The 13,576-nt window shown below is 30.2% G+C and overlaps 2 protein-coding genes, 1 non-coding gene and 1 pseudogene across 3 annotated transcripts; 1 reads left to right on the top strand and 3 right to left on the bottom strand.

Annotated features, from left to right (window-relative positions):
* Positions 1-2,881: 2,881 nt before the first annotated feature.
* On the bottom strand, positions 2,882-4,633 carry LOC127793303 (NADH-ubiquinone oxidoreductase chain 2). Its single transcript, XM_052324151.1, is given in 1 exon segment — positions 2,882-4,633. A coding segment is annotated over 1 exon segment (1,752 nt).
* A 90-nt stretch (positions 4,634-4,723) lies between these two features.
* Positions 4,724-4,794, bottom strand: TRNAN-GUU (transfer RNA asparagine (anticodon GUU)). Its single transcript has one exon. It is a non-coding gene; the product is annotated as a tRNA-Asn (tRNA).
* Positions 4,795-9,314: 4,520 nt separating this feature from the next.
* On the top strand, positions 9,315-9,962 carry LOC127793302 (uncharacterized). The gene has a single exon (XM_052324149.1). It carries the CDS (start codon positions 9,315-9,317, stop codon positions 9,960-9,962), a length of 648 nt encoding a protein of 215 aa, XP_052180109.1.
* A 1,575-nt stretch (positions 9,963-11,537) lies between these two features.
* The window catches only part of LOC127793301 (cytochrome c oxidase subunit 1-like), a 3,894-nt pseudogene continuing 1,855 nt past the window's right edge, over positions 11,538-13,576 (bottom strand).

The raw sequence follows: 13,576 nt of genomic DNA, 5'->3' as shown, positions 1-13,576 counted from the left end.
GAGCTTTGTCAAAAAATGGTATTACTTTACAAGTAATATCCTCTAACTTTGTCACCACAAAATACACAACTGATCTATCTAAATTTAATTCAATTCTACCGCAACCAAAAATAGCGATAAATTTTTTAATAAGTTCAGTGTCTCTACTGTGCTGAGCAATATGAAATTTCAAAGTGATAGATTTACCTAGTTTAGTTGTAGAACTATTACGTATGTAAACAAAAAAACATCCTTCACCACTAGTAAACCCTGCTAATCAATAAGGATCTTTCACATCTTTATCCATAAGTAAAGGTCTGTTTACCGGAGTAATTTAAGGGAAAACTAGTTGTAATTCCTCAGATAAACCTTTATTCATAGAAGACTTAATGCCAAGTATTTGATTAAACCCTTTTTTAGTCAAATGTTCTTTATTTTTAAGTAATGAAATAGCGAACTTGAAAAGTTCTAAATCAGACCGTTTTTGACTAATAAGTGGATATTTTTCAAAATGAGATAAAATTAAATCTAAATCTTTTAAAGATTTTACTCTATATTCTATAGTGGTGTCACCATGTTTCGTAATAGTTCCTACACCAAAATAATCTTTAACCTGAGATAATAAATTAAAATCCTTTTTATGTAAAGTAATTTTGAATATTGCTTTAGTTTGATAACCCATTTTGTAATTACTACTAAGGAATAATCCTATTGCAAAACATCCTTCTGCATCTACAAACCCGGTTACAAATAAAGGGTTTAATTTTATATTAGAGTTTTTTTCTCCAAATATATTGTTTACTTGTTTACTTAGAGTGAGATTATCTCCTATAGATTTAATTGTATGTATAAAAGCTCTTGGTGATAAAAGCCCGCTTACAACTTTGCAGTTATTAGGATGGAAAGGGATTTTTCTCCCTAAAACTGGTTTCCCAGCGACTAGAGTACACCTTACAAAATCTAAATTTCTAGATTTTGAAGAACCATCTACTCGTTGCTCTTTTACAGATAAAGTAACCCTTATCTGATTTAGATCCGCGATCACCCATTTCTATTACTAGAATCTTTAGTGATCTTACCATACCCCCAGTCATTAATGGGGTCAGTAAAAAAGTTTCCTTTATTACCTTGGTTACTAAAGCTTTAGGGCTTTTCCGGAGTTTGGCTCTTTCACACTGATAAATTTCTCTAATTAATGTGTATAAGAATAAATAAAAACTAGCCTTTACTCTGTTATCTGATCCAAATATTCCTATCAATATAAATAATGGTGGTAAAATAGATTCAAAAAAGATGTAAAAGAGTAAAATATCTAATACTAAGAAAACCGCTAATAATAAAGTTTCTAACAACAGTATTATAATAACATAAGATTCTACATCTTTTGTTATTGATTTTCAATTCGATACTAGTGATATAGGAATAATTATTGTAGTTAATAGAATGAAATATATAGATAAACCATCTACACCTAGATAAAAATCAAAATAACTTATTTCATGATACTCTTGCACAAATTGGAACTGATTTGTACTAAAGTCAAATAAAATAAAGATTATTAATGATATAAAGAAATTTAAGATAGATGTAGTTAACGCTATGAATTTTATATTTCTTAATGAAACACCATTATCCCTATTAATTAATATGGCAAGTACACCTAATATAGGAGTTAAAAGTAAAGATGATAATAACATTGTATAAAACAATAAAAACAAATACCTCTAATTCGTATAGAATGATAATGTACCAGCTATACATTTTTAAAAACACACCGTATATAAAGTAAGGTAATAAACTCTTTTCTGCAATATGGCATATAACTTATGCCATATAACGAATGCTAGCTTTTATAAAGCTATCACTCCACAAATTTTTTATAGACATACATTTTTTCCTTAGTTTTTTTTAACATATGATATATGTAAAAAAAAAATAAGAATATGTAATGAGTATAACCTTTTACTTTATATTATAATTATGGGGGCTTTATGAAAAATAGGTTCATCTTCTCCTCCCTCTAATTGCTGTGTAAATATAAATATACAGTGCAATTTTCCAGTTAATATCGATTTATTTACTGGGATATGTTATACTATCTGGTAAGGTGTTACCTTTCATAACAAGTTAACGGTAAAATAACCATTATTTTATAAAAATTTAGAGAGAGTTATTACATAGATTTTATCCTACTAATGTTCTAGTATTTTATTTATTACATTACTAGTAATATTTTATTTATTACATTAATAATATTTTATTTATTACATTACTAGTAATATTTTATTTATTACATTACTAGTATTTTATTTATTACATTACTAGTAATATTTTAAAGATCTAAGGGAGTTGAACCCTTATGAGAATGATTAAGAGTCATACGATTTACCATTGTCAGACCCTTAAGGTATATCTAATAAAAACCTGCTAAAATATGCATTGTTTGATAGTTATTGATATATAATACACAGCTATCTTAAAGTGTGCTATAAGGCTTAGCAATAAAAGAAACTGGTGTAGTAGTATCTACATTATTATATGAAGAAGTTTGTCTACTATCAATAGTTAATGCATTTTTACCTAATTCAAATATAAATCCTAAGGTCAATAGTACAAAAAATACCATCATAATAACTAAACCATAAATATCATTAGTATAACTACTTACACTATAAGGGTATACAAGTAAGATTTCTAAATCAAATAAAAGAAAAAGAAGTCCAAAGATAAAAAAAGAAACACTAAATTGTGTCCTATTTTGACCTAAGAACGAGTGGAAACCACATTCGAAAACACTATCTTTTTCTTGGTAAGGATTATGGGGTGCTAATATTAAATTAACCGCTAATAATATAATAGCTAATATAGGTATAAAAATAATGAAAAAAGTTGTACTTGTCATTTATAAATTAAAAATGATCAATGCTAATATATTAGCTAAACTTAATAATTCTTCAGGTATAAAAATAAATAATGTTATTACTAATGTAATAACTGAAATAGATAAACTTAATGAGGTTGATATAACAATATTGTTTATATTTACATTCACTTTTTTAACGATAGTATTTTTTTCAGTTATTAAACCATCTGCATTAAAATCTTTTAGTTCATCGTTTACTAGGTAATCTGGTTTATCAAAAAAGATTTGTTTTATTATAGCTAAATAATATACAGCACTTATAACGCTTGTTAATATAGCAACTAAGCTCATAAAAATATACCCGTTATCAATTGCTGCACTTAAAATCATCTGTTTACCAAAGAACCCTATTAAAGGTGGTATTCCCGCAAAAGAGAATAAAGTTATCCCTAAACTTAAGGCTATAACAGGATTTATGTAGTAATATCCTTTCAACTGATCAATAAGTTGAATAGGAGAATTATTAACATCCGTTAAATTACCATTGTTTTCATTACTATCCTTTTGTTTTTCATTACTATCCTGTTCTTTTCCAATAATTTTGGTAGAATTTGTATTATCTACATAACAATAAAGAGAGTAACCAATAGTTAATATTAATATAAAAGCATTTAAATTTGAGATAGAATATTGAATTAAGTAGAACATAAACGCTTGTGTTGATTCTACAGTGTGTATACTTAAACCTAATAATATAAACCCTACGTGTGATATTGTACTAAACGCAAAAAGTCTTTTTATTCTAGACTGTGTTAGCCCTACCACTGTTCCAATAACTAAAGATAGAAGAGAGCTAAGTAATAAGCTATTTGTTCAAGAAAAATCTAGATCTAGTATTGGTTTACTTGTATAGTGAACTAATTCTAATAAGAAAATAAAAATAGAAATTTTGGCTATTATAGCTACAAAAGTTGTAACAACAGTAGGAATTGCGTCATAAACGTCAGGACTTCAAAAATGGAATGGTGCAGCGGAAACTTTAAATAAGAATCCTACAGCTATAAATAGTAAACTTATGTGTATATAGTAAGATTTATATCAATATAGTAGCCCTGTAAGGTTGTCTTTACTTACATTAGATATGCTAGTTATAATATATAAGCTGTCTAAGTTTGTGGTACCAGAATTTGCATAAAGTAACGCTGTACCTAATAGTATAAAACAAGATGACAATCCCCCTAGTAAAAAATACATAAGACCACCTGAAGTAGCGGGTTCTGAATCTCTATAGATAGTTGATAATAAATACAGTCCATAACTTTGTAATTCTATAGACAGGAATATAGATACTAAATCACTAGTAGAAATTAGAAAAACACTTCCTGTAACAATAAATAAGATAATTAAGGAGTATTCTATTATTTTAAACTGCTCTCCCATTTTATTTAAAAGTAAGGTTCCGTAATAAACTAATTTTGTAAATAAAAGTCTAGTCGGGCTGCTATATTCTTTCAATCAAACTTTTCTAGGGTAAAATGAAGTTAACAATAAGATAACGCTAGTTATTAAAAAGATAAATAGGTGGAAAAAATTTGTAGTAGCTGTAGTATGGAATAACCCACCGAATATTCCTATACCTTTTGCTAAAAATAAAAGAGATAAATTATCATAAGCTATAAAAGCTGATATTAGTAAGATTGTAATCGTTGCTCTAGAGTACAAGATAGATTTGTCTCGTCTTGATGTAATAGCATTAGATAAAAGTAATAATATTAATGAATTTAGTAACATATCAGAATAGAGAGATTCGAACTCCCCTTTTACATTCTACAGGAAGTAACTATTTTCCTTACATTATTCTGAGAAAAATTGTATAGAGGAAGCCTTTAAAATGAATCGAACATTTATCAAAATATTAACAGTATTCCGCTCTACCATTGAGCTATAAAGGCGATTAAATAATGTTATTAGAGGTATCACTACACAAAATATTTATACAAATCCCTTGCGCCCTTATGAGAATGATTAAAAGTCATACGCTTTACCATTAAGCTAAGATCTCTATAAATATATTTACTTACCATCAATAAGTAATAAGAAATAAGTGATTCGAACACTTAACCTGCCGCGTGTAAAACGGATGCTCTACCAATTGAGCTAATTTCTTTTTTTTGTTTAAAAAGTTTCTTTTTTTATGGGGGCTTTAATAATAATAGGTAAATCCTAAATGAATCTTCTCCCCCGATTGCTGTAGAAATATAAGTCTATCTTGCAATCTTCCAGCTATAAAAAACATTTATCTACTGGGATATGTTATACTATCTGGTAAGGTGTTACCTTTCATAACAAGTTAACGGTAAAATAACCATTATTTTATAAAAATTTAGAGAGAGTTATTACATAGATTTTATCCTACTAATGTTCTTGTAATAAAGATAAGAATAGGACAAAAATGATCTGTTTATAGAACAGTACTATTTATTTTTGGGATAGTCACCACAAGGGATTATAAATAACAAATTTTACCATTTTCATAACAAGTTAACGGTAGTCTAACCGTTATTTTCTATTTAACTGTTAAGTTTTTCCAGCAAAAAAAAATAAAATTTTTGCAGGTTTAAGTCGTCTTGTATGACTTACTTTTTTTTTAATATATCATGATATATTAAAAAAAAGTTCGCCGGAAACTATTTTTTGTGTCTTAAATCCACAAAAGTATTTTCAACAACAGTAACACCATACATTACAAAAGTAAAGTAGAAGAAGTATAAAACGGTACTTATTTGACCAAATTCAATAAATGGAGACTCAACGTGTTTAGCCCCTAATTGCATTAAGATTAAGAAATTAGCAACAAATACAAAGAAAGCTGCTTTACTTAAAGGTCTAAATTGCATACCTCTTGATCTACTTACATCTGTAATAGGTAATAGTAATAATATAAGAATAGCTGCGAACATTGCTATAACTCCTAATAATTTGTTAGGTATAGATCTTAATATAGCATAGAAAGGAAGAAGGTATCATTCTGGCACTATAGCTGCAGGAGTTTGCATAGGGTTTGCCACAACATAGTTTTCACTATCTCCTAATACATTAGGCATAAAGAACACAAATAAAGATAATACAAATATAAATGCAAATATTGTAATAAGATCTTTAAATATGAAATAAGGAGCAAAAGATATTCTTTCGTAGTTTCCTGATACACCTAAAGGATTTCCTGATCCAGCTGTATCGTGTAAAACGATTAAGTGCATTAGTGCTAAAGCAGCTAATACGAAAGGTAAAACGAAATGTAATGAGAAGAATCTATTTAATGTTGCATTGTTAACACTGAAACCTCCTCAAATGACGATATAAACGAATATTAATCGTTTTAATAGGGCATTTAATCCCTATTTTCACCAATTTTATATATATTTGGTGTTTAGACTATGTCTTCAACCAAGCATCATTAACTATAGTTTTTAATGATTGGTTGTGGGGTACTCGTGTCGAGCTTATTGTTGGTATTACTCACTCATTAGTCGTTGAACGTTCTTGATCCATTTATAATACCGAATCAAGCTTCGCTGCAAGTAATCTATAAATCGGAGGTTATTATTTATAGATGTTCTTGCAATTCTCCCCATTTGCCTATTGAATGTTACCATTCAAAGGAGCCCATTAATACAGATAAAAGAAAATAAAAATGAAAGAATGTAATTATTTGTTGGAAGGAAAATTAAGATTACCATAACGATTGCTATTTCTTAAATCATTTAATCATTTTATATAAGAAATACCTTTAAGTCCTATCAAAGAATGTAAACCTGAAAAAGAAAAGAAATTTATAACAGTTTGTATGTCAGCTTTGGAAGATACAGAAAACTGATTATACATATTTTTTTCAATATCTATCTTTCTACTTGTATCAAACACTAATTTAAATGATTCAAATAAACTAGGATGCATTCTTTGTTTCAATTGAAAACAACCGTCATTATTACTTTTTATAAAAAATGACCCTTCTGCCATTGTAAAACCAACTATTCAATTTTTAAAGAAACTTAATTTAACATAATCTACTGCATCTACTGGTAAGTTAAATATTTTAACCATATTATTTATATCTGGTATAAGATCAAACCTTTTTATGTCTTTATCTAGTATTACCATAGCAGTGTTAAATTGGTTATTTCTTGTTTCAGTTAAAAAAAATATGTTATGGTGTAATAATAATGGGAACAGAATTTCTTGTAAATCAGTTTTGTTAATAATCAATTTACAAGTTGGACTTTTATTATCTTTATATATAGTAATCTTACCTAAATTTAGAACGGAACGTATATACTCTAAAGTTGAAATATCCTTTAAATGAATAGATATAACTAGCTTAATGGCTATAAATCCTTTAGTTGTTTTTGTTATTTGTATGTAACCGTCTCCGTCTATCAATCCTGCTAAAAAAGACAGAAAAGAAGGAGGTATGGATAAATATTCTTTTTTGTTACATCTAACATTTTTATTTCCTTTTTTTAATGCGTTAGCACTAACAGTACCTATCGTAGGTAGTAAACTAGATAAGCAATAAACTGTAGTGTAGTTTTCTGTAAAATTATTTGACTCAACAATATCTTGACCTACTCAAGGTATAGCACTCATAAGGTTAGTAATAACTGTTGCACCTCATAATGACATTTGCCCGTATGGCAAGACGTATCCAAGAAAGCTGTAGCCATCATTAAGATAAAGATAACAGTACCAATAGTTCATACTAGAGTTCTAGGTGCTCTGTAAGATCCATAGTACATACCTCTACCTATGTGTAAGTAAACTATGAAGAAAAATGCTGAAGCAGTGTTACTATGTAAATAACGTATTAATCACCCGTTGTTTACATCACGCATAATATGCTCTACACTATTAAATGCTTCTGCTACACTAGGGTTGTAATGCATTGCTAAAGTTACACCAGTAACAATTTGTATAATTAAACAAAAGGCTAATAAAGAACCAAAATTTCACATGTAACTTAAATTTAAAGGTTGTGGTGAATCTACTAAGTAAGAATTCGCTAATCTAAAATTGGATGACTTTTTAATAATCTCATTTATTTTTTTTTTTATTTTTTAATCTTATTTCTATTTAATAAATTATGTTAACAATTATACTGCTTTTATTACTATTTTACGAATCTGTTATAAACCGTAAAATCTTTTATAAATTTCCTGTTATTGTTTATATGTATTAGTATATAGACATTTATATCCAACACATTACTATTAAGTTTTATCTTTTTTGACCCCTTTTATTACTATTTTACGAATCTGTTATAAACCGTAAAATCTTTTATAAATTTCCTGTTATTGTTTATATGTATTAGTATATAGACATTTATATCCAACACATTACTATTAAGTTTTATCATTTTTGACCCCTTTTAATACCCATTACTATGAAACTTCCCCAACTAGAACAAAGGATTCCAACAATAAGTAATGGTTTTTTTTGAGGTTCCTAATTAACCTCTAGAAGTGACACAAGTGTAAATAAAAGTAAACTAGTTAAATATATACCTACAAACATCGACCATACTTAGCTAGCCCTATACCCTAATGTGAGTAGGATTTTCTAAACCTTTTTGGAGGTTTAATATTCAATTCTCTACTTTCGAAGACAAATCGTCTTAATATATCATTCATTTCTTGAATAATAAGTCAGCTTTCTGTTCTTGTAAATTCATTATGTATATCTTCTAAATTTGATTTAATCACTTGAAGACTAAGGTCATCTAAATCATGACCTAGATAAATTACACTTATTTGAGAAAAACTCTCAAGTATACTATATCTACGATATTCCCGAGTAAGGGAATATGGATATAATCCTTCATCCCTTGGCTCTGGGGTCACATAACTTTCCACCATTTGGAGGTTGCGACCTTATCTTTAGCCAAGACGTTAAGACGTCCGTTCTCCTAGATCGCCAATTGCTGTGCGTGATAAGGTCTCACCAATCAAATCATACAAGCTTATCTTTTTTCCGAATGGATGACGTGTCTGTATTCCCGGATAACCGATGGATGACGTGTCTGTATTGCCGGATAACCGATGGATGTGAGTCACATAGTAATCCACCTATAGAAGGTTTCAGTTTTATCTTATGTTGTTCAGATGACTTCTACTCATTTCAGTTATTGGGAGATTCGTCTACTTGGCTGCATTGTTGCCTGCTTGGCACAGTGGGTATGTGCTTGGCGTTTTAAAGTATAAGTACCACCCTTTTCTCCCCGACTATTTCGTTTTCACCACCCCACCAAGGCATCCCATACTACAAACATACCGTCCACCAACCATCCTTTCGCCAACCGCTTTTATCCACACACTTCTAATTTTTTTTTCTAGTAATTTCATAGAAATTACGTCGAAAAAAAATAAAAAACCACCCTTCCACTTACCATACCACACCACTCCCCACATCATCCACAATGGCTACTACTCTTTCCTCAACCCCTTCTTCTGTCGAAGTTTCGACAACTCAACCAGTTCACCAAAACCTCCCCAGGTTTTCTTCTGAACGTCTTTTTTTTCGATCACTCTTTGAGTCGGATTTTGAACCTTATCACCTCCTCCTGAAGCAACCTGAACCTATGCGTGGTTACGGCCTTGACGCAATGCCCGAAACGAACACAGCTCGACATTGGTTCAATGAATTACAAGACAAAACAAGAGTCGGAATCTTTCTCAAAAACTCAGATGAAAGGGAGGGAGAACTTATCGGTGAGGGATTGGTCCTTAAAATGGACAAGCAATGGCCTAGAGTGCATTATGTGTTCAAAAAGGAGTACTGGGGTCATGGATACGCCACAGAGTTCCTGAAGGCATTTTTGTCCGTTTGGTGGGGTCTGCCCCGTGAAAATACAACCATCCTTGTTGAGGAAATCTCCCTCGATAGCCAGGAGAAACATAAGGCAACTGAGCGGTTGTGTGCTGAAATTAAGATGGATAATAAATCAAATCAAAAGGTGGTGGAAAAGGCAGGGTATAAGTTTTGTGGAGAAGTAAAAAACCAGGATAAGGAGATCTGTGCCTTTTGGCGTATCATCTGTCCGAAAAAGGAAGAAACGGTTTCTTGATGTTAAGAATTTGTCCTGAACATTGTTTTTTTAGGAGTAATGGTTGTTTTAATGGAAGTTTACATATTGATTGTCTGGTTAGAGTATTCAACATACTCTACTTTCTTTGTGTTATTTAACCAAGAATGAAATTTAAATTTACCATCTTTTACCCTTGCCTCACTTTTTAATATATAAATCTCATCTTTTAATTTAGTCCTGTTTTTGACTTGTTGTAAATATAAATCTAAGAAAAAAGAACATAGATATGTTCTTTTTTTTTTCAACCCTGCTGTGGGACAAGCCCTTATTTTTTTTGACGTTATTTATAAATAACTCAAAAAAAAATAAGAGGGCTAGTTGGATAAAATTGAATTTTTTTTTACTAAGTAAGAATTCGCTAATCTTAAAATTGGATGACTTTTTAATAATCTCATTATTTTTTTTGTGGGGGCTTTAATAATAATAGGTAAATCCTAAATGAATCTTCTCCCCCGATTGCTGTAGAAATATAAGTCTATCTTGCAATCTTCCAGCTATAAAAAACATTTATCTACTGGGATATGTTATACTGTTTTGCCGCATGTAATTTAAACACAAGGGAACTGTTTTCATAACATGTTTATTGTTATTACCACCAATCTACAGGTTATACAAATCTTCTCTAACAGGATTTGAATTTCATCTTAGATTTTGAGGTCTAAGGGAATTGAACCCTTATGAGAATGATTAAGAGTCATACGCTTTACCATTGTGAGACCCTTTTATAACTAGTAATATTTTATTTATCGCATTACTAGTAATTTCCGTATAGCAGACGAAAAGTTGAAAAGGAGCAGAAGTCCCATAAGGACGCTTACTGCTAGTTTTTTTCTGTTTTTATTATTGTTCTTGTAATCATGATAAGAATTTTTCTAGTGAAACTGATTCAACTACAATTGGCATACTAGAATGTAGTATACCACAAATTTCTGAACATTGACCATAGAATGTTCCTAATCTGTTAATTAAAACAGAGAATTGATTTAATCTACCTGGGTATGCATCACATTTTACTCCTAATGCGGGTATGGCAAAAGAGTGGATAACATCTGCTGCAGTCAGAATAAATCTAGTATGTGTAATTTCAGGAAGAATAACTCTGTTATCCACTTCTAACATTCTTAACGCCCTTCTTCTAAATCAGATTCAGGTACTAAGTAAGAATCAAACTCAACAAAATCTCCATCACTATTTAGGAAATCTGGATATTCATAACTTCAGTATCATTGATGCCCTTCTGCTAACACAGATAATGAAGGATCAGTAACTTCATCCATTAAGTATAATAGTTTGAAAGAAGGGAAAGCGATTAACACTAAGATTAAGGCAGGAGTAATAGTTCAAATTAATTCTATTAATGTACCGTGGTTAAGGTATTTGTTACTTATAGGTGATTTAGCACTATCAAAATTTTTTATAATAGCTCCTTGTATTCAACCAACACTAAATAAAATAGCAACTAAGTAGTACATAATATTATCATGTAATTCGATTAAAGCTTCCATTTGTGGGCTAGCACTATCTTGGAAATATAATCCTCACGCTCTAGGTGCATCACATAAAAATTCGTTTGAAACCGATAAATAAAGAGCTAATTGCGGCAATAATAGAAGATAGGATTGTACTACTTTGTAATGGTAAACTAGTAAATGCATGAGGTTTAGGTGGATTACTTAATGCTCACTCTAATCCTGGAGCACATTTATCTTTAAGTATTCTTAAGTAATCACTAAATAGTTGAGGAACGGCTCAAGGGTATCCAAAGATAGCTTTACCTTTAACAAGTTGTAAGTATACAATATGTAAGAATAATGCTGTAGCAGCTACAGAGATTAGTGAACCAATACTACTAATAAAGTTTCAACCTGTAAAAGCATCAGGATAATCACTAATTCTACGTGGCATACCTTGTAATCCTAAGAAATGTTGAGGGAAGAAAGTTAAATTAACCCCAGTGAATAAAACTCAGAAATGAGCTTTAGAGTAAAGTAAGTTATAATCTAACCTAAAATTTTAGGAATTCAGAAGTATCATCCACTGAATAAGGCAAATACAGCACCCATACTTAAAACGTAGTGGAAATGAGCAACTACGTAGTAAGTATCGTGGAAGGCAATATCAAGTGACGCGTTCGCAAGAACAACACCTGAAAGCCCCCCTATAGTAAACATGAATACAAAACCTAATGCAAAAAGTAATGATGGTATAAAGTGTAAAGAACCACCATAACAAGTTGCTAATCAAGAAAATATTTTAATACCTGTAGGAACTGCAATAATTAATGTTGCTGCTGTGAAATACGCTCTTGTATCCACATCAAGACCTACAGTATACATGTGGTGACTTCAAACTACAAAACCTAAAATACCGATAGAGCACATGGCGTAAACCATACCAAGGTATCCGAACACGCTTTTGTTAGAGTTGGCAGAGATTGTAGTACTTATTATACCAAAACCTGGATAATTAAAATGTAACAATATTTTGACTAAAGGAATAGCTGTGTATTATAACAGTCTTTTCTCATTAATACTCAAAAACTTTTATATCTTGTTAGGACTTTATCTTAAGTTGTAGTATTTTCTTCATGACGATTTATTAAAGATTTAATTATTAGTATTTTGGATAGCCCTTTATCTGTTAAGTGTTGTTTGTCTTGTATTAATCTATATACCTTTCTTCATCTTAAATAGCTTATATGCTTTCTAGATTGTAAGTGATATCGATCAAAATATTCTATAACCCTTTTAGCAGAACCGAAATTAGTAGAACCATAATAATAGGTATCTTGAGACTTCCTATATGCAATGTTTCCACCTAAGTATTCTTTTATTATATTTAACAATAAATCACTTTTTTGATCTATTTGAAAATTTAATCTTATTTCCGGTTTATTTCTGGTAATACGTCTAATAATTTTTATTTGAAAACTAGCATCCGCATCAGAAAAACCTGCTAATCAGTGGTTATCAAAATTTTTACTTGAATCTATAGTAAAATGAATATTTTGATCTGCATACTTAGTATGACTTAATACATTATTAACTACTTGGTTAAATCTGTGTTCTGTTCTTAATTTACCATTTATCAAGTTAATTATATTTAACATACCCTTTTCATTAGATACAATTAAAAGGTATGCGTTTTTGTCCTTTACTTTTCTTACATTACCGTAACCTAATCTTCCTTTCAAGTAATAGGCTAGAAATGCATCTGGAGAACTAAAAGTTATAACTAATTGTTGAGCTTTACTAAAATGACCATCCCCGTCTATTAATCCTGCTAGATAATAACCTAATTGTTCATTATTTAGAGGGTTCAAATGTTTAGGAACGTGATCTGATACACGTTTAACATTTTCTGAATTTACTACAACTCCGTCGCGTAAAGCCTCTGAGGTTCCATTTTTTATATATAAAATGTTACCGGCTGATTTCCTTCATTGTTCTAACTTTTTTACTATGCCATTTAAGGAGGAGTATTTAGAACTATAAAGCGAAGGGGTCCCAGCATACAGCGACGTTAAGAGGCCTACATACGTAACCTCAGGATGTCCGAAGAATCAGAACAGATGTTGGTATAATATAGGATCA

This window comes from Diospyros lotus, unplaced genomic scaffold (assembly GCF_014633365.1).
Source record: "Diospyros lotus cultivar Yz01 unplaced genomic scaffold, ASM1463336v1 superscaf2, whole genome shotgun sequence".
NCBI classification, from domain to species: Eukaryota; Viridiplantae; Streptophyta; class Magnoliopsida; order Ericales; family Ebenaceae; genus Diospyros; species Diospyros lotus.
Note: the sequence above shows the minus strand (reverse complement) of the source record. Positions and strands in the feature narration are given on the sequence as shown.

Bases quoted from the DNA above. Each gene is read 5' to 3' on its own strand.
- LOC127793302 (XM_052324149.1), top strand. From the start codon at position 9,315: ATGGCTACTACTCTTTCCTCAACCCCTTCTTCTGTCGAAGTTTCGACA.